The sequence below is a fragment of the Cyprinodon variegatus genome, unplaced genomic scaffold (genome assembly GCF_000732505.1).
Source record: "Cyprinodon variegatus isolate N-32 unplaced genomic scaffold, C_variegatus-1.0 Scaffold28, whole genome shotgun sequence".
NCBI lineage: Eukaryota > Metazoa > Chordata > Actinopteri > Cyprinodontiformes > Cyprinodontidae > Cyprinodon > Cyprinodon variegatus.
This window is the reverse complement of record NW_015150481.1, coordinates 1692433-1715677: the sequence shown is the minus strand read 5'-3', so window position 1 is coordinate 1715677 and position 23245 is coordinate 1692433. Positions and strand designations below refer to the sequence as shown.

Genomic DNA, 23245 nt, shown 5'->3' with positions numbered 1-23245 from the left:
CTATAAAGCAGGCAATTAGAAAACAATAATTTGGTTAAGTGAAAGTTTTCATTAATCCATTATTTCATAGGTATGTCTTCACCTTCACAAAGTAAGGACTGAACCAATTTGTCCTTTTTATTTGACTTAAAAGTAATCCATTACTTTGTGTATAGTCAATAAAATCCTGATAAAATACATTGAGTTGTGATTTTGATGTAATAAATGGTCAAGAGGTTTAATGGGAGACACTACCATATTATCCATGTTAGCATTAATTAGCTGTCCGCTCTTTAAGACCTTGTTACCTGCTGTGCTGTGTGTGCTTGTTTTAGTGGATTACCAATGCTCGACCAAAATGAACTTTGTCTAAGTTTGCATAAATGCATGTAATTAGCTGGCACACTGCCACTGATAGGAGAATAATCTAGGTTTCAGTATGCATGACCAGCACTTATTTCATTCCATATGCCAGTGTGGGAATGAAGAAAACTAGTGGTTGAATAAAGCAAATCTGTGTGATCTACTTTTCAATGCTTAAATTTGAACAGCGTTGCTTGAATTTTTTCTGGATTTCTTTTGTTCCTCAGTTTTAAAGAGCTGTTTTAGCTTGACATTTTAATGTGCTAGATTATCAAACATATTCTTATGTTACACAAGGATGAGAGGACTGAATAAATAGTTACTATTTAATAGTTAATTAAAAAGCTTTCTTAACCAACAACCTGCCAAGAGTGAAATAATTGCCCCAATCCTATCGGTAAATAATTTGCTGATACGATCGACTGGAAGTTTGCCTGATAACTGTCAGACATTTATGAAATTGATGTCAAATATATTTCTAAGCAAATCTAAAACCTAATCTTTGAATCTGAAATGGTTTCTGCTAACATGAGGCTAACAAAAAAAAATGTCAAAGGGCCACATTTCAGGCTCTAACCCATAGAAAACCAACAACAGTTGAGAATCAAAGCCATTTACATCTATCAGAAAGGCCTTTTCTAATGTCAGTACCTCAGAACCTTGGACCCAGTATTTAGCCAGACAAATCTGAACAATTTTCAAACGGACTTTATTAACGCAAAACATCGAGCGAATGGTCATCAGCGGGCGATTAGCTGGATTCTTTGGTTAATGAGTTCAGTCCGTTCCCAGAGGAAGGGGAGAAATCCGGGAGAGAGATTGTCCACTGCTTGCGGTCGTAGCCGCTTCCAGATCTCAGAGTGAAGATGAGCTGGCGCCAGCCGACACCGTGGAGGCAACAGTGTCTGTGAGGCCGAAGTTGAATTCGAAGCATGTCGGCGGACCAAAAGATCAGAGAGTCGAAAAGGTACTGAAGGAGAATCCAAGCCGAGTTCAGTAACACAGTTCGGTAACCAGCAGAATCCAGGAAATCAGTCCAAAAGCAGAACTGACAAAGCAGACAAGGGTAAGGCAAAAAGTCAAATATCGAAGGCAGAAAACAGGTCAGAATCAGAATCACGGAACAAATTACTTGAATGGCAGGGTTACTCTCACCAAAAAACTTGAATAATCTGACGCCGATGACAAACACAATAAACAGCAGAGGGAACCAGGTGGAAACGATATGAGTTAATGCCACCAGGCCAATTAGACAGCAGAACAGGAGTAAATGAAACTTCCAACCATCAGCACCGAGACCATGGCATCTAATGCCTTAAGGCTTCATGAAACCGCAATGAGGACATTTATCTATAAACAGAAAACACATAAAATAAAATTAATCCAAGTGTTCATTAACTAGTAATCCAGGAGGCCTAAAGACAACTCAGAATATCATGTAAGGCTCTCCAAGCCTCATTCGTCAGAGTAAATGAGATAAAAAAAAATACTAAAGAAATTTCACACAAAAGCTGGTCTCATACTTGTTAAAAAGGAAAATGAACTGCAAGACTTTTAGGAAGACATTCCGTGGAATACTTGGACATAAGGGGACATTTTGAAAGGTGTGCTCGCCTTCATGCATGAGGCTACCAGCATTTCAGAAAAAGGGAAATCATAGTAGCAGTCAGACACACGCTGTGCTGGTAGTGATGTCCTGGGCTGCTTTTCTGATTACGTACCATCCAGAGTGACTATTAGGCAAAGATGGAAAAAAATGAGACTTGCTCTCCTTTAGAAAGAAGCTCAAGCAGCAGCACAATGCATAGCAGTTTCACTTCTGGATGTTTGATAAAAAAACAAACAAAAAAAAGAAATCTATAAGGTAGTGAAATACTTATTTATAGCACTTATATATAAGTAATGTTAAGTGGAAGGAAATGTGCCATAAAAATGGTTACGAAATGATCACTCACTACATCACCATCTGTACTGTACAACCTCTACATCACTATTAGCCACTCTTTGTACTGCCTGCAGATCTACTTCATTAGAAGCAGACATTTTGCTTTTTTTTTTCCCATATGCATGACCGAAAAGACTCAATTGAAGCAAATTTATACTTCTCGCTTCACTGAAAGACTTCAATTGCCACCTTTTTAGAGTATATTGAACTCATAAGAAAAAAAAGGAAAAGAAAACTGAACTCAGTCAATCCCCTTCTGTAATACCACAGTGACAGACAACATATGCCTTTCTAGAGTCGTTTGCATTTCATTTTTCCTGTCTGCCACCTTTGTTCACTGCCCTTTTTCTATTCTTTCTCTATGCCAGGCTCATGGTTTAATCAGCTAAAGCAGCTGGGGAAGCTGTCTTACTGCCACTTCAGACCTCGTTTGTATCTTACCAACTAACAAGGCTTCCCTGTCGACTTCACATGGGTGCATCAAAGCCAGGTGGTACAAGATCTGTCAATCTATAGCCTAATTTTCAGCGTAAATTATCCTAAGCTTTATCTTCTTTCAAATAGGGCCGGTATTTAGCAAATGAATACAACATTAAGCTGGGGGAAAAAATGAAGGTAATAACAGAGGCTACCAACTTATTAGGAATGTGTCTACTGAGGCAGGAAATCAAGACATTAGGGGTATTTCGTCACAGACTTCATTTTATTATGCAGGTATGTCTTGAAGTTGATGGCCCTTATGTCTGCTCGCTTTTTGACTCATTCTCACATCGCATTTAAGCTGATGTAGCATGTCAAACTGCTTAAGTCCAGATGGTGCTCACCTCATTTCTGTCACATTAAAGCAACATGAAATTTAAAGTACTTTTATATTCTTAAATTAAAGCAAATATTACAAAGTTCTGCAAACATACAAAGATAAGTTCAGCCTTTAGTCCCAGTTTAAGTGCAGGTTAGGGCTCAAGTCCTACATTTGGAGTCCCGGACTTAATGTATAAATTAGGTGTCAAGTCTGAAATTTATATCTTTAAGCTTAAAGTATGAGATGCATATTGAGCTAATACTTGAGCTTTAATCCCCAAATAAAAGTCACATTTTGAGTTACATTTTTCAAATTCAGTAGCTTGAGTCTCTCTGTAAGAAAAGATTTTTGCCTAATGAAACACCTCAGACATGGAGTTCATACATACTAGGAGACTCTAAAACACTTTTGATGATATCTGGCTGATTCAGAACTTACAGAGAACAGCTTTTGATTTGAGAGCGAAAAAAAAAAGAGGCATATAAGACAGAAAGACATTACAACCGTCTCCAAATCCAGTCTTTAGGAACCAATGTCCTGTTTAAATTCTGCAGAGGTCTGGGAATATAGATGGTTAATTTAATTGATGCATAAAATCTGTGAAATCTAAAATATGCAATTCTTGAGGACTAACACTGATTTCTAAGGAGGCGTAAATGCAGCTATCACCTCTGAACACATATGGCAGCTATGAGAAGAAATACTTCAAATCCTTTGTCTCAATTATTTCTATTTCTTTATTAGTGTTTATTTAATAAGCCAGTAATTAACAATTGTATCTCGAAGTTGGTAAAGAGGACGTTTTCATGCACTAGTAGCCCTGTAGCTCAGAAAGGCACCACTAATTGGATGGTCAGGGTTCTGAGATCCTAAAAAAAACACACAAAGAAATGAATTTTCTGAAAGAGTAATCCCAAGGGATAAATAAAGTTGAGTCTAAGTCTGTGCTGTTTATCCAGGCTACATGTCATAGGGATGAGATAAAGAATCACTAATTGTTCTTCGTGTTTTATTAGTTTATTAAAAATTTCAAAATGAAATAAATTTTAAAAAGCAATGGTAGAAAGCTGTAATCTAAATCCCTGTGCGGAGTCCACAGGATAACAATATAAAAATAGTCCACCTAGCATTTAGGAGAAAAACTCAGCTACAGTTACTGAGAGATTTGTGCAGGAACATCCTTTTGCAGGATATTATGCTTCCCCTGTTTTGACAGTGTAACCACTACATTTTTTTTTTTTACTATTGTTAGTATTTTTTTTCTTTGATTGTGGCTTAAAACACCTTTACTGGATCATGTAAATACATTTTAGGAAATCAGCTTATTTCTGACCTGACCGACCAATTGTTGGAACGTCATTGGATTTTTCACTTTGAGACATAATATTATCTACGGTCACTATTCACTGTGCACATAGTAGCTATGTGGTTAGAGAGACAGTAGCATTCAGTTAATTTTAAACATCAGCTACCTCGATAAATGTTTAAGTGAAAGTTAGGAGATGGGATTGTTAAAAAAAAGAGATGCTATCAAAAAAATCAGTTTGTTTGATATACAGACTTTTCTCAACAAAAAAACTGCAACAGCCATCCATCCATTTGTCCGTCCGTTCGTCCATCCACCCATTCATTCATCCATTTTTTCACGCGGAATGTAAATTAATGGGTAAAAAGAATTGGCATGATTTAATGCTGTTGGCATCGGTATCGGCTGTTAGTAATTTTTTTATATATTAATGTTTTTTAACCTTTAATAAATATTGCACTAATAGGTATATGTCTAACTGTCTATAAATACAAACATCACTGTATTTTCGTTCTCTTGCATGGACAACTAAAGAAAAGCATTCAATAAATATATTTTTGGGCTAATTTTTAAAAAATATAAAAAACTAAAGAGAGTGTTCGGGCTGCGGAACTGTATGTCCATCAGCCACCACGCTTAGTGCCCTCACCAACTTTCATCACAATGTTAAACCCTTGGATGGACACATCTATCTGTTTCAGTTTGGGAAAAAGAACAGTTAATCAGAACAAGACTATTATAATTTTTTTATGTACATTATTTAAAAAAAGCAAAACACATTGGTTCATTCAAATTGTTATGAAATCCATAATTCATAATTAATACAGGATTACATTTATCCATGCCTCTCTGTACCGTGCAGTCAGCTCTGCTTTTGCAGCATTGTTCTTCTTGTGTTGCCTACTGCCTCTGGCTAAATGTTACTTTGACCAAAAGAAATGACATGAAGGTCAGACCTAACACTGCCAGGGAGAACATATGCAGAGACAGGAAGATCTGGAAAAATTGTCTTTGGACACGTGATCCTAAAAATGAAATCTTTGGATGTTGCAAAAGTTGATGTGTTTAACTAAAACTACAACAATCAAGGATTAAAACCTTATTACACCTGCCCTGGATGGAAGTAAACATATCCTGGATTAGGTAGGCCAAGGTGCAGCAGCCTGTTCAAAATCAACCATAAAATTAACCGTTTATTAGAAAATGTTGGAGGGAGATCTAAGACTGAAAAGAATTTAAGCTGCAGCAAAACTGGGCCCTGCCTCATGGCAATGACCTGTAAATGCACCAGGGATTAAATAAGAATTAAGAGATGGAAGGTTCTGGGCAGAGTCGAAACCCAGCTCTCCGAGTTAGTGTGGGGTGAAAATGAAGGAAACTTCTAGAACAACTGTTTCTGACAGTGAAGTGAGGGCAAATGTTTCTCAGACTGTGTCAAACACTATTACATTCCTAGAAGTAGAACCTTAATGAAGTTACTTCAGCTAAAAAGTGGAAAATTTGTTTTAAGGAAGTAGATCAGACTGAAATATGACTTTTTTTTAAAAGAAATGAATAATCAAACATTTTTCCTATTTTTATCTTAACCAAGGAGGTAAACTAGTTTATGTTTTTTTTGTTTTTGTTTGTCCGTCTGTGTACATAATTTGAAAAGTTCTGAACAGATTTATATGAAATTTTTACTTAAATCCTCTGTCCACAAAACAACCCATCAAATTTTGGTGATGATCCACATCATAATCCGGAGGCAGGATTTTTTTAAAGGATTCTTTAAGATTATTTGGCGGAACAAGCAGTTTCTCCCTAAACCAGAGAGTGGCAGCACTGATTATTGACAGCTTCAGCATCGAACTCTAAAAGTCCATAAGTGTTTAACTGAAGACAGAAACACAGGAAATGTGAGCCAAGTCTTGATCTGCTGATTAAAATAAGAAAGCAGAGGGAATCAAGAATATGAGAGCAGAACAAACACCAGAGGCTGCAGACACATGCTGTGTCTTATTTATAAACTTATGAAAGGAGTTTAAGGAAATTGCTACCAAAGGTGCACCTTGTGCATCATGCCCAGGAACAATTCATTAAAATTTGATAATGATCCATATTGTGAGTGAGCTTTAGTCACAATATGGAGCAAAATTTGCTGCACTCTCAGTGGCCCATTTTTTGTAACATGATATATCTTGTGAAGGGTACTCCTGAAGCAAGTTTTAATAAATATAGTAAGCTATGGAACTAATCTAAAAATGGATCTAGAAAATTGCATCTTAATGTGCAGAAAAATACTATCTAATCTCTGCAGCATTCTGGTCTGAGGTGTCATTTTGCTTAGAGAAAACAGGTCAGCTTTGATGCAGCTAATCCTGCAGGTAGACCTTTAGAAGCCATCTACAGGAGACTGGCAGGTGCATAAGTATGAGAGACAGATCGATGGACAGGGACAGAGTCAGATTTAGTTTGTTCTGGCTGCTTTTCAGGGAGTTGACAGCAAGAGATGAAGATAAATACATGCCTTGAGAGACAGACAATCAATGGAAAGACATTCCCTAAGAGACATGGGGGAGTAACAGATCCTGAGCTCCACCTGGGCGGATAAAAGCTAAATTTCTGCATGCCCCAAGCCTCTGAAGATCTTTCCTCACCTGTCAAGCCCAGGTCTCACACACATTGTCCAATGTCCAATGTACACAGCTAATCTTGCATGTCACACATCATAATGCATGGTGTCACATTTCCAGCACATGCATGCAGACACACCCCATCCATGCTCAGCGCTCTCACCATCCGCCGGTCGCCTAGCAACAGCGCACATCCACCGATTGTTTACAAAGCCTTGTAATATAGTTTGTCGGGGTGGGGAGGGTGAGACACAGACAGATGACACAATCTCCTCAGATGTAGCGATAAAGAGGAATAAAAGAGGCAAGGGGGGGGGGGGTTCTGTCCATTTGTGGCGAAGTGGGCAGTAATGCACCGAGGCTATTGCTCCCATGTGAGTGACGAGCTTTGAAGGATGAAAGGAATGTTTTGTGATTTAATACTGGGTTGCTGTAGCACACACCTTTTTTTTCTTGATCTCTTGTGTTGAATAGGAATAGATGACACATATTTAGCTTTTCATTGATTAATCCCAGGACCAAAAAAGACAATAAACCCTCTGTTTCTTTTAGATGTATTTGGAAGTGAAATTGCTGTGGAGGGGCTCTATTGTTCCAGCGTGTAGAAGTTTACATGCAATCATCCTGGAGGCTAATTTATTTAGAGCTTTTCTTTGGGTTATTTAGTTTGTTCTATTTCCAGGTGGACCTTTTTTACAATAGAAGAGTTAAGAGAGTAATGAAGAACAACTGAATGGCGAAATTTTAATTAACCTAATATCCAGATAAAGGTTCAAATATATATTGTTTGATATTTGGTTAGATGATTAGCATAATTGGTCGAGATTTTTGGTAACTTGATTTAACAGAGATGGCCTTTTCAGTATACTACAGGCCAGGGGTTTCCAAAAGATTAAGGTTAACCTGCTTCATCTCATGTATATTTGGCATCGTTGTATTGAACACGCCGTGGTGTAATAGTTTTAGCCATCTGACCCATATCTGCCACTCGGATGATAAGAAATGACAATAATAATCAGGAGGAAGTTTAGTTGAAACACCACCATCCATTAACATGGATTAAGCCTATGGCTTAAATTCTGATGTGATTATGTTAGAAAATGTTTTTCTACTGTCAGTATGATACAAAATTAAATAGAAAATGTTAAACTGTTACAATTTCTGTAAAATTATATATGACGCTGTGGGAGGTATTTGGAGAATTGCAGATTTACTGATCCAAAACGTGCCAACTGAGGCAAAAAATCCAAAGATAGGAAACCTAAACAGAACCAAAACCATGACAATTCCAGTTCCAAGTATGCTGATCACTACAATAAATACAGCATTTTTTGTTTAAGCAATGCTTTTTAACCATTATGCATTTGAGGTTGCAGATCAATAGAGCAAAATTACTTGTATGCATAGTCCCAGGGGCTACTTTGGCTGCATTCACATAAAATCAAACTGTATTTCTGTATGTAGTTTTTTATTAATCTCATTTACTTGGTATATTTCATCATCTATCTTAAAATGTTTTTAATCACATGTGGAATAATAAGAATATATACAAAGCACTTTTAAATTCCTTTCAGAATATAGTACTCATTTGTATTCCATTACTGCCTTATCTGCAGTGCTTTAAATGGGCCAACATAAAGCGGTACACCGTACCATTGCTATCTATTTTTACCCATTAGCGTATCAGGACTTTCTTCGTATGTGCACTGCATACTGGGACTACTATACAAAAATTCCCCCCGACCCAACAGAGTTTGTCCTGACATTGTCAAATTTTACAACTTGTAGTCTATTTGTTATTTTAAAATATGCATTAAATGCAAACAATTGCCTTGATGCAAAAAGCTTGGTACATTCATGTGGGTGGCTGATGAGTCAGGGAAACCAGAGGGAAAGTGATGTTCATCTGGCTCCAAAAGGATTCAAATTAACTTGGGTGGAGATGAATTATAACAGCAGCTTTCTGAACAGTCCTTCACTGAACAAGGAAACAGATTTCAGACTCTGCAAGCTAAAATTGATGCATCTAACGTGGAAGCTTGATGAAGAAAAGAGGCCTGTGACATATTTTGACACAAAAGGCGAGATTGAACAGCTGCTCATTTTATGTTTAAAAGAATTACATATCTTTGCACCTATAGTTGTCGGATAATTGAGTACAGATACTGTACAATAGGAACTTGAATTTGTCAGAAAATGTCACAATAAATTCAAACTTGTGCTCCCAATTATTATTTTTCAAATTCATAGAAGTTGGTTTATTATATCACCAGTCAATCTTATAAAGTAACTTAAGTTAGAGTTCACTTATTCTATTTTTCAAACCAGTGCAAACTTTATGCAAATTTCCCCCATGACTTGTATTCATACTTACATCACTGTGTTGATTCCCGAGAGCTGCTGGAACATCTGAAGGCCGCATCCCACCACTAGAGCTCTCCGAGTCGGGGGGTAGGTCAGCATCCTCCAGATCACAGGGCCGTCTGGAGACATGAGTCAAAACACAGCAGAAATTAATTACCGCCTCAGCATGACCCCCTTGCCCCCTCAACAAAATAAACAAAAAACCTCCAATACAGATTTTTTTTCAATAATACTTCCCCTCAGACAAAGAGAAAAACTGCTGCATTAGGGAAACTCGAGGAGTAGTGATCTCAGGGAAAAAAAGAACTGTCAGAAAAAATACTTTTTATTTACAATCAATGTGCATATAAAAAAAAATGGATAGACTTTCTTTCAGTTCAAATTCTGTCTTTACCATTTTTCGACCCAACTTGTAAAAAATCCCTTAATGAGCATTTTTTCTGGTTGTTATTCTGATATTGATTCATTGCAGAAAAAAAAAACAATGATACAGTTGGATTTTAGGCTTACACTTCTATTTTATCTGTTCTAAGATCTTAAATTCAATTTAATGAAGCAACACCATAGCTGATAATTGGGAGTAATTTAAAATGAGCTGAGCCTCATAAATTGCACATAAGTGTGTGAGGTTGAAAAGGCTTTGCTTCATCAAATATGATGCATTTCAACTCAGCAAAGCTAAACGACACGGACACTTTATCTGATGGAGGTGTGACTTTTGACTCCAGTTTAATTCAGCTGTGGGAGTTTTAATTCACACCAAGCTCTTATTCCATCTTGGAGACTGTTAGCTGAGATTTCTCTCTCCCTCTGTCACCCCGCCTTCCTCGTTGTGCCTCACTCGAGACAAGGAAGGGTTTGCATCTCAGCTGCATCCAGGAAAACCTTTATTTACTATGTAATTGGCATTCAAAATATTTTTAAGTTTCAGTTATTCTGTGCCCTTCCTCTCCTAGGGTTGTAGTAACTGTTACATATTTGAGGATCGGGATCATTTTAATGATCGGAAGATGTTGCTTCAAAAGAAAAGAACATTTCCAAAGCATGGTGCTGCCCCCAAATTGTATCATTAAGCAAATTAATATGCTGACTGCGGTACATTACTACTATGCACAAGAAAATGAACTCTTAGTTTTACTTTTAAAGATTTATTTGCTTCACATGGGATGAAACACATGAAGTTGTATTTGTTGCAAGATTTGTTATAGTGCAAAAAGCTGAACTTTCACCTTGAGATAAGTTTGGATTTTATTTTATTTTATTTTTGAAAATTGTAAAAGGCGCTACAAAAGGGAAAGGCCAGCTCCAGCATGATGCTGCCATTACACAAAGAGTATGCAACCCTCAGAAAGTGAAGATGGTTTTATGACGCACATATATTGTTTTTGGTAGTTGTTTTTACATAAAAAATAGTCTTTATCAATGAAAAACAAATTAGCTATGTAGGAAAATAAAAAACTTCCTCTCAAATAAAAACCTTGTATCTCGGTATACGATTTATAAATTGTGTTGAATATTTAAAAATTATTAATTTCAAGTCTCTTTTGAGTTCCTCTCCTCAGGATCTAGTTTGTTTGGGTTATTTTGGGGATTTGATTCTAGTTGTGATTATTGCCATCAGGTGTTTCCTTATTTGATTAGTTAGTTTTTTTTATACTTAAGCTAGTTTATGTATTCACCGTCTCTAGTTTGTTCTTTGTTAATGATAGATTGATTTTCCCTGTTTACTCTCCTTTTACCCCCTGCTGCCATTTCCTCTCACACCTGCTAACAGTGAGCCAATCTGCCCCAGCTTATTGTTTCAGCTTCACATTCCCAGTATTTAAACTTTTGTCTTGCTCTCCTCAATTTCTGTTGTCAAACCGGTATTTTCCCTGCTCCTGCATCTCTGTGGAATCCAGCTTTTGTTCGTCTTTGATTGCCTTTAATTCCTCTTATTCTGGTCATTGCTTTTTTCATTAAATATCTATAAGATTAATTGTTGCCTCTGCCTCTCTGCATATGGATCCGCATAAAACTTCAGCATGAGACTTCTAACACATCGGAAGACATATATTTTCAATTATAGATCTCCTCTATCACCAAAGTACTGATGCTGCAACTTTAATTTCAAAACAATTTGCTCAAACAAGAGGTTGGTTGACATGCAGCACATGCAGCTGCATGTCAACCAAACTTTTAAAGCTCGTGTTCTAAGCTTACGGTCTGACAGATTCCTAATGATACTAAACAGGCGAGACCCAATGCCTTAAAAAGCTTTACTTTCTAAACAAATCGTTCCCCCCAATAAAACAAAACTGCACCTCTCAGAGTGGTGTTATATCATGAGCAATTTAAGGCACACCTGTGCACTAATCATGGTGTCTAATCAGCATCTTGATATGGTACACCTGTGAGGTGGGATGGATTATTTCACCAAAACAGAAGTGCTCACTATCACAGATTTAGACTGGGTTGTGAACAATATTTGATAGAAATGGTTATGTAGTGCATGTGGAAAAAAGTTTTAGGTCTTTGAGTTCATCTCAATAAAAATAGAAGAAATACAAAATGTGTTGAGTTTATATTTTTGTTGAGTGTAGAAAGAAACCATACAGCATATGTATGAGACATTAACATTCCAGATGCAAAATAACAATTTATATGCAATCTGAACATTTTTCTAGACCCTATAAATTTGTAGCATTGGTGTAGCATGATGCTACCACCACCATGTTCCACAGGGGGAATAAAAATTGATTAAAAATGGAGATTTTGATTAAAGCAATATTTGAAATATGAGCTTGACTTCTTAGATTGATTCATTTTTTCATGAAAAGAAACACTTATAAAACTATTGCAAATGAGCCAGGATGGTCTCCTTAAATCTAACCATACTTAAGTTGATGGTATAAGGTTCTTTTTGACTGAATTATAAGAATGAACTTAGCATAAAAGTGTTTATAATGATAGATCTAAAGATAAATGTTTAAGGCTAATGCAGGTACAGATTATTTTGACATCAGTCAAACCAAAACCCAATATTACTGCAGATTTATTTTTATTTTGAGCCGATTCTTTCGCCCAGTCTTCCTCTATTGAAATTCTAAAGATGACAAAATGTTTCAATTAAAACAACAGTAAAATGACATTTAACAATATATCATTAACAATGGACAACAAATGCCTTATGTGATCCCAAAGCATGGCTAGTGAATGCACCAACGAATTGGTAAATGCATCAACGTATCGGCCAATACCAACACAAGAAATAGAAGAAAAAAAGGCCGATATCGACCACAAATATCATCCACTAGTTTCTGTTTAGTCTGCAGAAAAAAATGGTTTTAAAAACCAAATTAGGACCTTTCTTTTTAGGGCTTATTCACAAAAGTAATGAAAAAAATACTTCTGAAAACTGAAGTTACTAAACAGAAGCTCTCTTATTATTCTGACCATCAACCAATCAGACGTAGAAAAATGTGTCTTCGGTAGATCAGCATAGCAGAGCTGCTACCATTTCACCATGTCAGATACTGGATAATTTCAATGTGGCGAGAATAGAAATATTTGAATTTGGCTTTGGCCGAAAGAAATCAAGATTGGCAGGACACTGCGATCTCTAGCACAAGCAAACAGGCTACTTCTCTTGGTGGAGATCTCTTAACAGGAAAAGAAAAGAGAACCAGACAGGCACTGAGCTGTGGGTAAGAGCAGTGAAACAGCTCAACCAAACACATACAGCACAGGAAGAAACATAGGTAAAGTCTAGTCAGAAAGCAAAACTGTGTGCAGGCAGAAATGCAAAAAATGAACATAAGACATGAGACACATGCGGATTATTGGGGAGCAGCTGCGAGTGGGAGGACTCTGGACAAGAAAACATGTCCTTTAACTATTTGACGAGCAGATCTTTGTAAAGGACGCCCCTGCTGACACACAGTGCAGTCCTACTTTTGTCGGCTGCATGTTGCACAATCTTTCAGGACATTATTTCAGCTCCCTGTCACAAGGGCACTTTTATATGTTGAGACATTTGAAATTAAGGGTGTTTAAATTTTGTGCTATAAGGTACTCCAGTGTGACTCGGTGCAACTCCATGCCAAACCTTGGTTTACAATTTCTGTGTATCTTTGTACATACCAGCTTTATTAGCCTGTAAATATATGCACTGTGAATTAAAGATTATTAAAAGAAAATCTGTTATAAAATAAATAAAGTAGGCAACATTAACCCATTAAAAAAATTAGTAATAATGCAACGGTCACACTTCTTCAATGCCCAAATTTTAGTTCATATTTGGGCCATGGAACAGAGAAAACACACAATAAATCAAAGGCAAACACCTAATACTTAGTGGATGATTTTCTCATTTTTCTTTAATATGAAACTCTCCACTGACAATGAAGAGGAAACAATGTGTTTAAAAGCCCAGCAATTTCCATGGCAGTAACCAGGTAGAGTTTGATTGGTTGATCCCTAAAGACCAGACCAGAGAGCTTTTATCTGATTAGCTGACAGGAAATCAGATTTATGGACAAAACTGAACTATCATGACAGTTAAAACCCACATGAGACAGAGAAACTCCTCTGACTGCAGCCTTAGGTTCAGAAATCATAAAACATTAGGCGTCATCACTTGTTTCTTGAATTGTTCCCTTTCAAGCTCTAAGAGCCACGACCAAAAATTTACAGCAGCATCCAAAGTCTGTATGTGTTTATCAGATACAGACACAATCACAGCTTCATTTCCTCAGATGAGCGCCACCCAGCAGTAATTTAATCAGACGAAATATTGAAAAAAAGGGATGAAAAACAAACCAGCATGCAACCAGTCAGGCACAAGCACGGTGATTGGGTCCCATTGTGCTGCAGTAATTGCATGTACATTTTCCACACTGAAACCTTCCAGTACCATCTGTGCCATTTGTAGAGATCAATGCAGCAATTACTAGCATTTTTTTCACCGCCATGTCAAATGCGCTCATCACAGAAGGAAGCAAAACCCGATAATTAACACAACGGTAAAATCCCACTTTTTATATAGTGTAGGTCATACTTACACTACATATAAAGTTTGCATGCTCATGTTAGCAAGGTTATGATTTAAGAAATATTAAACAAACTTCAGTGTGACTTATAGGTTTGCTGAAAATGTATTTATTGAAAACCACAAAATGAAACAATAAAAACAACCTCATTGCATATGAGAGCACACCATTGACTTATTGTTTTACATTCGCAAATAATATTATACCCTGAAACTGAGTTCTTAGCATCCTTTGAGCATTCTTTTACATTATACTTCATCATATTTTGCCTGTGAAAAGGATAATTCAAAGCAGAGACAAACCAGACTGCCGTGTGGAATGTCATGGGGTGATCTTAATTTAGAGATATTAATTCTTGCATTTATATAAATAAAATCAGGTCTGGTAGAGGATCTAGAAAGAAAGTGAGTCAGGAACAAAATCAACTATTATGGAAACAAATGCATTGAGATGGTTTTTCTAGAGATAAGCTGATGCATCTCTTCCAGTGCTGGCAGCAGCTAATAGTGGGACCGAAAGTGGCTGCTAAAATATTATTCATACACTCTGATAAGGAAACTGATTTGCTTCTAAAAGTTTATTAACTGAGCTGCAGAAGTCACACTAATAGGTATAGAGGATGATCTTTTATTTCCGAGTGGATCACCTAAGTGAGTGGTCCTCCTAATTGTCAATCATTCTGGTAATATCTTTACTTAAGGCCATCCTATGTGCTCGCCCTGTTAGCTATCTTTTTTTGTGGTGAGCTACGGTTTTTAGACAGTCATTAAAGCTCAATGTTTTCACCAAGGTTCTTTGAAAATGGCCGGGGGCCGTGAGAGAAAAAGTGTCTACAAAGTGTATGAGAAGAAAAGAAAGGCCTCAGAAGAGGCAGATATATCCAGAAAAGCTTTGCACGAAGAGCTCTCCTCGCAAAGAATTATGGGATTTGCTGTCACAGCGGCCCTGCTGTCGCCATAGGCTGTCGCTACCAAGATGGCGCAGGCACCGCGCAGTGGAAGAGGAGTTACGTGACCAACAGGGAGCAAAAAGCAGTGATCATCTGTCTGAACGGGAAGTTAACAGAGTTCACTATAAAGTCCACTATGTACCGGTAGTCCCTGCGCTATATAGTGATCAAGGGATTTAGGGTTTAGGGCGGACGTTCGACACGATAAGCTTGTATCAGCTATGAGAACAGCAATTTTTAAACAGAGCGTGCACAAGGAGAAATGGACTCATGCATGCTCTCGCATGGGCCTCCCCTATTAAACATGTGCATGGAACGGTAGTGTTGTGCATGTCTTTTTTTATTTTTATTTAATTTTATTTTTACAGTGTCCTGTCTGGCAATGAGGCAATAAGAATAACTGTCTTGATGCCAAAAAGATCCCAACAGATTTTACTTTCACAAGTGGAGCAGTACGGCTATGGCCATAGTGTTCCGTTTGATTTGTGCATATAAATTGCTTTATTATAATTATGCAGGGAGTTTTACAGATTATATGGACACTTCAATGTAAGTAGAACAGGAAAGGAAAAACAGAAAAAAACAGTGCATTTTTTTCAAAGTGGAGAGGGTGCTTCATAAGCAAACCTTGGCCTTCTTTATATTTGCCACTTCTCTGCTTGTATAAACAGGAAGCCAAGCAGAGGGATCCTTCAGTGGGGAATATCATCCTTGAGCCATGTCTAGATGAAGCAAATAATATTGCCTTGGTCCTTATTAGTGGTTGTGTTCATCTAGCTGGTTTGACAAACTTATAACACTTCTCGTTATGATAAAGGGATGGTATGATTTAAACCTGCTCCTTCTCATGACATCTTCTTTTAAACCTCTCTTGGATATAGGACTGGATTTAAGATTTCATTCTATTTTGGTGTAAATCTGTTAATCAGTTGCCCCTGGTTGTAAGTAACGAATTTTTTCTATGGTTATGCATAATCTCAATATTTCTGAATCTGATCCAAATCAAAACATAACAGAAATTAACAGATTTACTCTGACAATTTGCCTCCTTGAGCTGGAAAACCCCTGATTATTTCATTAAAAAAACTGTTAAATATGTGGCTTGTGGACCTTTATAGTCAAAATAGATAGAAATGTTGACTAGTGAATTTAATTACTCTTTGTTTATATGATTAGTTGGAAAGCATGAGGATAGTTTGGAAGAAAATTAGATCATTTTCTTATTTCTTTCCTTCTTTAACAAAGAATCTCCAACTATCTTGTTTTTCTTTAAAAAGCCAACCTCTTTCTTTCCCCTCTAACTATGTGACCAATTAATTCTTAGTCTTTTCAGATTATTACCCATTACTGCAACCTGGGTAACCAAGTCATGCAGCCAATAAATAAAAGCAGAAGGCAGAGGACTAAAAAAATAAGGAAAGGTTTTTTTCAGGAAAACTTGCATGTGTTTATTCATAAACATGTGTTTTAGCAAAGATTTATAATTCTGTCTAAATCAGGCAAATTCTTTAATACATGGTGAAAAGTATCAGAGGAGACTGAATGTCCAATCAATAGGCCCAGAAACAGCTTCTTCCAGCTGACCCCATCATGGTATCCCGGGGAAGCGAGTACTTGGAAAGAGGCTTATGTAATAGAGTGGGCTGCAATCAAGGGCCGAGCCCATGCAGTTTCATACCTCAGCCAATCATCTCTATGATAATTATTCCTTCCACATACTTCCTGTCTGCATCGCTTTCACGCTTCTTCTGCACTCCCTCATCAGAGTAAGATCACAACATCAGGCCCTCTATGCCATCAAGATCAGAGCACGAGGTTAGATTAGTGAAAGGGAATAGAAATTAGATCTCTTACCATAACTGCTGTCTTAACAACTGCTGTAGAATGTATGTAATAATGACATCTAGCTGTTTTAACAAGTAGCCAGCTGAAAAGAAACAGTGCAATCACTTAACAAGCAAAAAAAAATGTTGCCTCATAAATTATCATGACATTCTATGGTTGTATTAAACAGGTCCAAGAAAAAGTTATTCAGTTTAAGCCAAAAAAATATTAATTTATCCCAAAGGGAATTAAATTAACAGATGTAAAACATTACAGCAGTTTTCTGCTGTAAGTTTGACATTTAATCATTTATATCACTTTATTCTCCATCGTGTTCTAGAGTACCTATCTGAAATTTGTTCCTGCTAACCACCATTCAGGCATGATTCTTGTCCGTGAAGCCAAACTTAATTAAAAGATCCATGAGCTCCACCGGCTCGTCCTCTGTCTACGAGTAAAGCTGCAGGATGTTTTGAGCAAACCAGTGGACCAGGCTATAGTATCCACCCCCTATCTGTATGCAGACTTGTTGCTGCCCTGGTTCAGAACATTGGCACTGTTGTCATCTGAAAACTTAGGGAGTTTACAGAGAGGTCTACTGACAAGTATTTATTTTTGTACAGGGAGAAGAAGAGTGGGGAGAGAATACACACTCCAATCCTGATGTACTGGGCAGGAGAAGATGCTCCTAAGCCTCATCAGCCAGTCATTCAGAGGAATGCTGATCCACTGAGATGTGGAGGCCAACTTGCTGAACTAGGTGAATTACGTTCCCAGTTTTGGTTTCCAAGATGTTGAAGGTTAGACCAATTTTTCCAAAAAAAAAAAAAAGAAACAGTCTGTTTTTGAATGCACAGGGATGTACTCCTGTAATAACCCTGTAGGAGTTTTGGGACTTTTTTTTGCATCGTGCACATGAAAAACGATCTAGAAATAAGTAAAAATTTCCAAAATTAAGTGTATTTAACTTTAATTTGAATAGGTGAATGAGATAGTTTGCTAGTTTTACTTAGTTTTACTCTTAAAATAAGATAGTTAGATAATATGCACTCGATATAAGACAATGCAATTGTGTTTTCTTATTTTAAGTGTAAATTGTCTTGTTCTGTTGGCAACATGTGTCTTTTAGCTCCTCAATCCAAAAACAAATGCTCTTACCAGTGTAACGGGGCTAAGACCTTATTCCTGCACAATAAATATGTTCTCTTACTCATAGAAAACATATTTATTGTGCAGGAATAAGGTCTTAGCTCTGTTACACTAGTAGCCAAGTAATCGACATTTCGTTCTCAAGATATATCTTGTGTTCTTTGTGCAATGACAATTAAGGAAGTCTAAGTCTCTTATTTTAAGGAAAAATTAGTTATCTAAATTTCGATTTTTCCAGTGTGTGGTTTGCTGTATGTGTGAACCCCCCTTTAACAGTTGTTCGATATGTCCTCCTGTGAAATATTTTCCTTAAAGTGTAATAGCTGATTATTTGACAAAAGTCTTTCCGAAAGCTCTCTTTGGATCTTACCATTAAGAGTTTGACATTTACTTCAATCATATAATCACTAAGCTTTGAAAAAGCACAGCAATCCATCACAATACATATGATCTGAGAGTCCTAATAGTAAAAATGTCACTAGTTTAGTTATATTGTTTGGATATCTCAGCTCTGTAAAAAATGATATTGCATTTCCAGATATTCAAATAAAAAGCATATGCTGTCATAGGGTTTTCTACTTTTTTTTTTTTTTTTGCATATGAATGTTTGTAAATTAGAGTGGAAATCAATTCAATCTACAGATTCAACATCATAGCCATTGTCTGGGAGGCAGATAATCCAATCTGCTAAGTATCCCAGACTCCTGTCTACAGATGCTGGGTAGCAGCTGTGTTTGTCTGAGGGCAATGTGGGGCCAGCAGTTGCCAGGAGCTGAACACCAGTGAGACAGATGGGTAGAGGAATTGGTATTACACATAGAGACAAGTATGCAGGAGTAGCATTGATGCTTTTACCAACAGCAGATAAATGTGGCCTCAGTGAGGAAACATGGCTGCACAAAGCCTTGTTTATGTGTCTTTGTGGATCATGCTTGTAAGTTGCAAGCAGTCAAGGTATTTCGCTGCATAGAGGCATCGTCTACCGTGTTTTTACTTACTTTAAAGGAGTTTTTCAAATGACAATGGTGGTAATAAAGAAATAGATTTGCCATTAAGGAATTTGAGAAGGGTATTATAGGATTTTCAATGAGGTTGCAAATCCTGTTCAAAAAATGCACTAATTTAATTTTCTTCATCCAGGAAGACGTTTTACACACAAGTAGAACATAAGCTTATAGTGCTCTTCAGAGGAGTGTTTATTGCTGAAAGCAAATCCTAAGCGTTCAGACTTTGTATTAGGAGTGTTTGTTTGGTGAATGCACTTGTAGTTAAGGGGGTCAGATGAAATTGAATTTTATTATTAATTCGATCCCAAGGCAGTGTCATAGTACATTAGGATACAAAAACAATAATTACAAACGATCCTTGGTGCAAAATATATTTCTGAAGAATTTTAATCTCAACTCAAGGACTTGGGGAACTATTTTCTCTCTACCATAAAACGAAATCCATCCCAAATCAATCAATCCACAGAGCTCGGGGCATGGCTTTTGGGTCGTTGAGTCATTCTGTCTTGCTTTTCTTTAAACTGTGTTTCTTTTTTGAGCACAGATATGCTAGAGAACAAAATGGAAAAACCCAAACACGGCTGGACAGCGTGATCTTTCGGTTTTCAGCTTGAAAAAGTCAGCATCTGCTCATGTAGGTGAGAATCGGCTCGTAACAACAGGGGAGCATTGATACGCCAAGATCAGAGAAGGTCACAAGAAGAGCTGTCATCTAAGATTTGTACAAGTAACCAGTCAGGCTGCCCTCTCTGCACACAAACTGCAAATGGTTTATATTATACATCACCAAAACTTGTTGTGATGTTAAAAGAAGAAACTTTTCCTTTCATCTCTGAAACCGTACCCCTCTAGCATACGTCGCTGGTCTTGGAGACTTTCATACAACCTGCAGCAGTCTCTATCTTTGAAAGCCAGAAATATGCACAAACTGATTACCATGCATCCAATATTCCCATTTCATATCTCTAACTTCTGCAGAGCTCATCACATGCTGCAATTACTATTACATCATTGGTAGTCATTTCTGCACAAGCTGCTTTTTTTTTTGTCGGGTGGCTTTTACAATAGTTATGTAAGTAAAACAGGTGAAGTCAAGAAGCTGTACAGAATGTTCCCAAAAAATGCTTTCTTATGGTGTTAATTCCCTTTACTGAATGCAGAGCAAATGACAGGCAGAAGAAGGTGACCATGACAGCTCTGCTTCTGCACAACTCCCTTCCCTCAACTATTAATGAGCTGCTTAAGACCTACAGGGGAACATGGAGAGCGTTGGTTTCAGTGTTGGTAAGAGGCATGTGGTTAAAAGAGGAAAACAATCATTATTTCTGAAATTGATTAAGCATAATGTGGAGCTTGGAATCTCTTATTTTCTTTCTTCACCCAAATTAAAGGAAAAGCTGGATGGTTTTGAAGTCATAATTGTTAATCCAATGATCAGGCAGTATGCCACATTGTTAGTTTAGCTTTCTATTTTAAGCAGGCAGCATGCTGAGGTGAGTGAATCCTATTTTTTTTTTTTTTTTTAGTATTACATGAAATCATTATTGCTTATTTTTGTTGTGTTAGTTAAATGCCCTGTAGTAGTTTTTTTTTTTTTTTTAGTATTACATGAAATCATTATTGCTTATTTTTGTTGTGTTAGTTAAATGCCCTGTAGTAGGGTCGGACATGTCCAATATATATGGTGCATGGAACCTTGCACAATCCTAGCCTAATTCCCAGTCTTTTGATTGTCTGCTCTGATTTTGAAGGGGTGCAGAAACACAGACTCAACAGAAACATCAAATAAGCTGCAGCTAAAGCCATTGTTTTCTAAATTGGGATTCCAAAAAAATGAATCTAATTTACAAGACTTTATTTTAGAAAAAGACAATTTTAACTGTTCGGGTTATGCTTACCGCTAACGTCAGCACTGTAGGTAGCTGCTATAGATCGGTAGAAAGCAGTTTAAAACATAGATGTGCCTTTGCTTTAAAAGTCAAGGGACTGTTTATGATTTGTTTGTTGATTTATTCTTTCCAATAATAGTATTAATACCCAGCAGTACAGTAACTGCTATTGTATACAGTAGGTCTGCAAAACACTAAATTATTAAGATCCATTTTCATTTCTCTTATTTTTTATATTACTTTTCAAACTAACAGTAATGTTGGCTATTGTAATCCACAAAATGTCTTCTGAGAAATGCACATAGAGCCTAGTCTTATAAATAGCATATGACTAACAAATGTCCTAAGGCTTTTGAGTGGATGGTTAGCATGGGTTCTTGATGCACATGGACAAATTAACTAATAGTTGGATGCAAGTGGACAGGCACCAATAAACATTACCAGTCATCATTTTGTCACTGGTATACTTGGTAATGCAGTGGATGCCAACATTAAAGAGCCTGGAAATTCACACGTTTGGAGTCAACACAGTTAAATGCTTAAAAAGTAATAGAAATAAACCACTAATGTGACTTTTCTATTAACTCTAATTTGATTGTATGGCATCGGCAATACAATTCTCAATAAACATCAACCTGCTGTCTACCAGAGACCAACAGAGTTGATCAACTGACAACTACCCTTAAAATAATCCCAATGTAATCTAAAAGAAACCAAAATCTGCTTGACGTTCTTTATACCTGCAGAACATCACTACTGAAACTCTGAGTCAGTCAGAGTTTACAAAGTAGACTCGCTGCAGAGTGGAAGCTGACGTCAGCATCAGTGATGATGCTAAATCCGTCTGTGGCATGCATGCAAGCTGTGACCTATGTTTCGAAAGACGTAGAAGTAACCCTTGCATTTGTGGAGTGAGGATGCATGATCTGAATTTGATTTTGAGTCAAGACGACTGCCTGGTTATTGCTCTAAAAATCAAGTCAAGACAAACTGATAGAACTAATGAGGGAAAGGAGAGGAAAAGAGAGGAAAAGAAAGGAAAAGAAAGGAAAAGAAAGGAAAGGGAATTATATTTTCCCTTAAAAGAACAGCTGCCTGTCATTTGATCCTCTTTTAGTTCAGACTTATGGGGAATTACTCAAAGTTTAAAAATGAATAACTGAAGACAGCTTCCATTTTAGCATACCATCATAGATGATATATAAATGCATCAGCACGTATATTAAAAACCAGGGAGGACAGCGTGTTTTAGCAGAATAACTTCTCACACTTGCTCCTGTTGATGTTTTAAAACACTGCCTTTCTTTCTGCCTGCGTCACTCTCACCTCTCGTCTAAAAACCTTGAGACTAGATGAGAGGCTCTTGTGTAAAGATTGCATTTAGTAATTGTTCTTCACAGCGCAAAGGGCTTCCAATGCGCTCAAAGGGCTTAGTCAAAGCAAAGCCTCGATTAGGTAAACAAGCAGATGTGTCATCGATCTGGTGAAGCAGAACAAATAGTTCTGGACAACCTGGAGGAAAAAAAGAAAACTGGGATTGGTGCAGAAAACATTACAAACATGAGTGGGTTTACAAAAACCCTGAAAGTCAAACATGATATTCTATTTACACATGAAGAATTTTTAAAACTAATAAATCATAGTAAATTCATTGTAATGTTGGTATGTATAAGTCATCACAGTACACCACTGTCCTTTGAGAAAAAAAGGACAAAAACAGCCTTGTGTAGATCAGAGGTGCTCAAGTCAAGTCCTGAAGGGTTGCTATCCTGGACCCGTTACGTCCATCCCTACAAGGCTGAATGACTGGCTGCTGATTTGGGAATAGGCTCTATGCACAGCTCCACTACTTCCTGAATTTAATGCAGCTCCTTTGTTTCCTGTCTTTCATGATTGGATGCACTGATTAATCCAGGTGTGTATGACCTAAGTAACTGGCCAGACACACCTGGATTAATCAGTTCGTCCAGTAATGAAAGACAGGAAACAAAGGAGCTGCATTAAATTCAGGAAGTAGTGGAGC

General features: G+C 37.1%; 1 protein-coding gene across 1 annotated transcript in view; it reads right to left on the bottom strand.

Moving 5' to 3' along the window:
• LOC107099078 (proton myo-inositol cotransporter-like) overlaps window positions 1-23245 on the bottom strand; it is an 84936-nt gene that overhangs the window by 26300 nt on the left and 35391 nt on the right. Inside the window, exon 4 of the mRNA XM_015397050.1 lies at window positions 9385-9493. Coding sequence (XP_015252536.1) covers window positions 9385-9493 — 109 coding nt within the window. The remainder of the gene's footprint in view (window positions 1-9384; window positions 9494-23245) is intronic.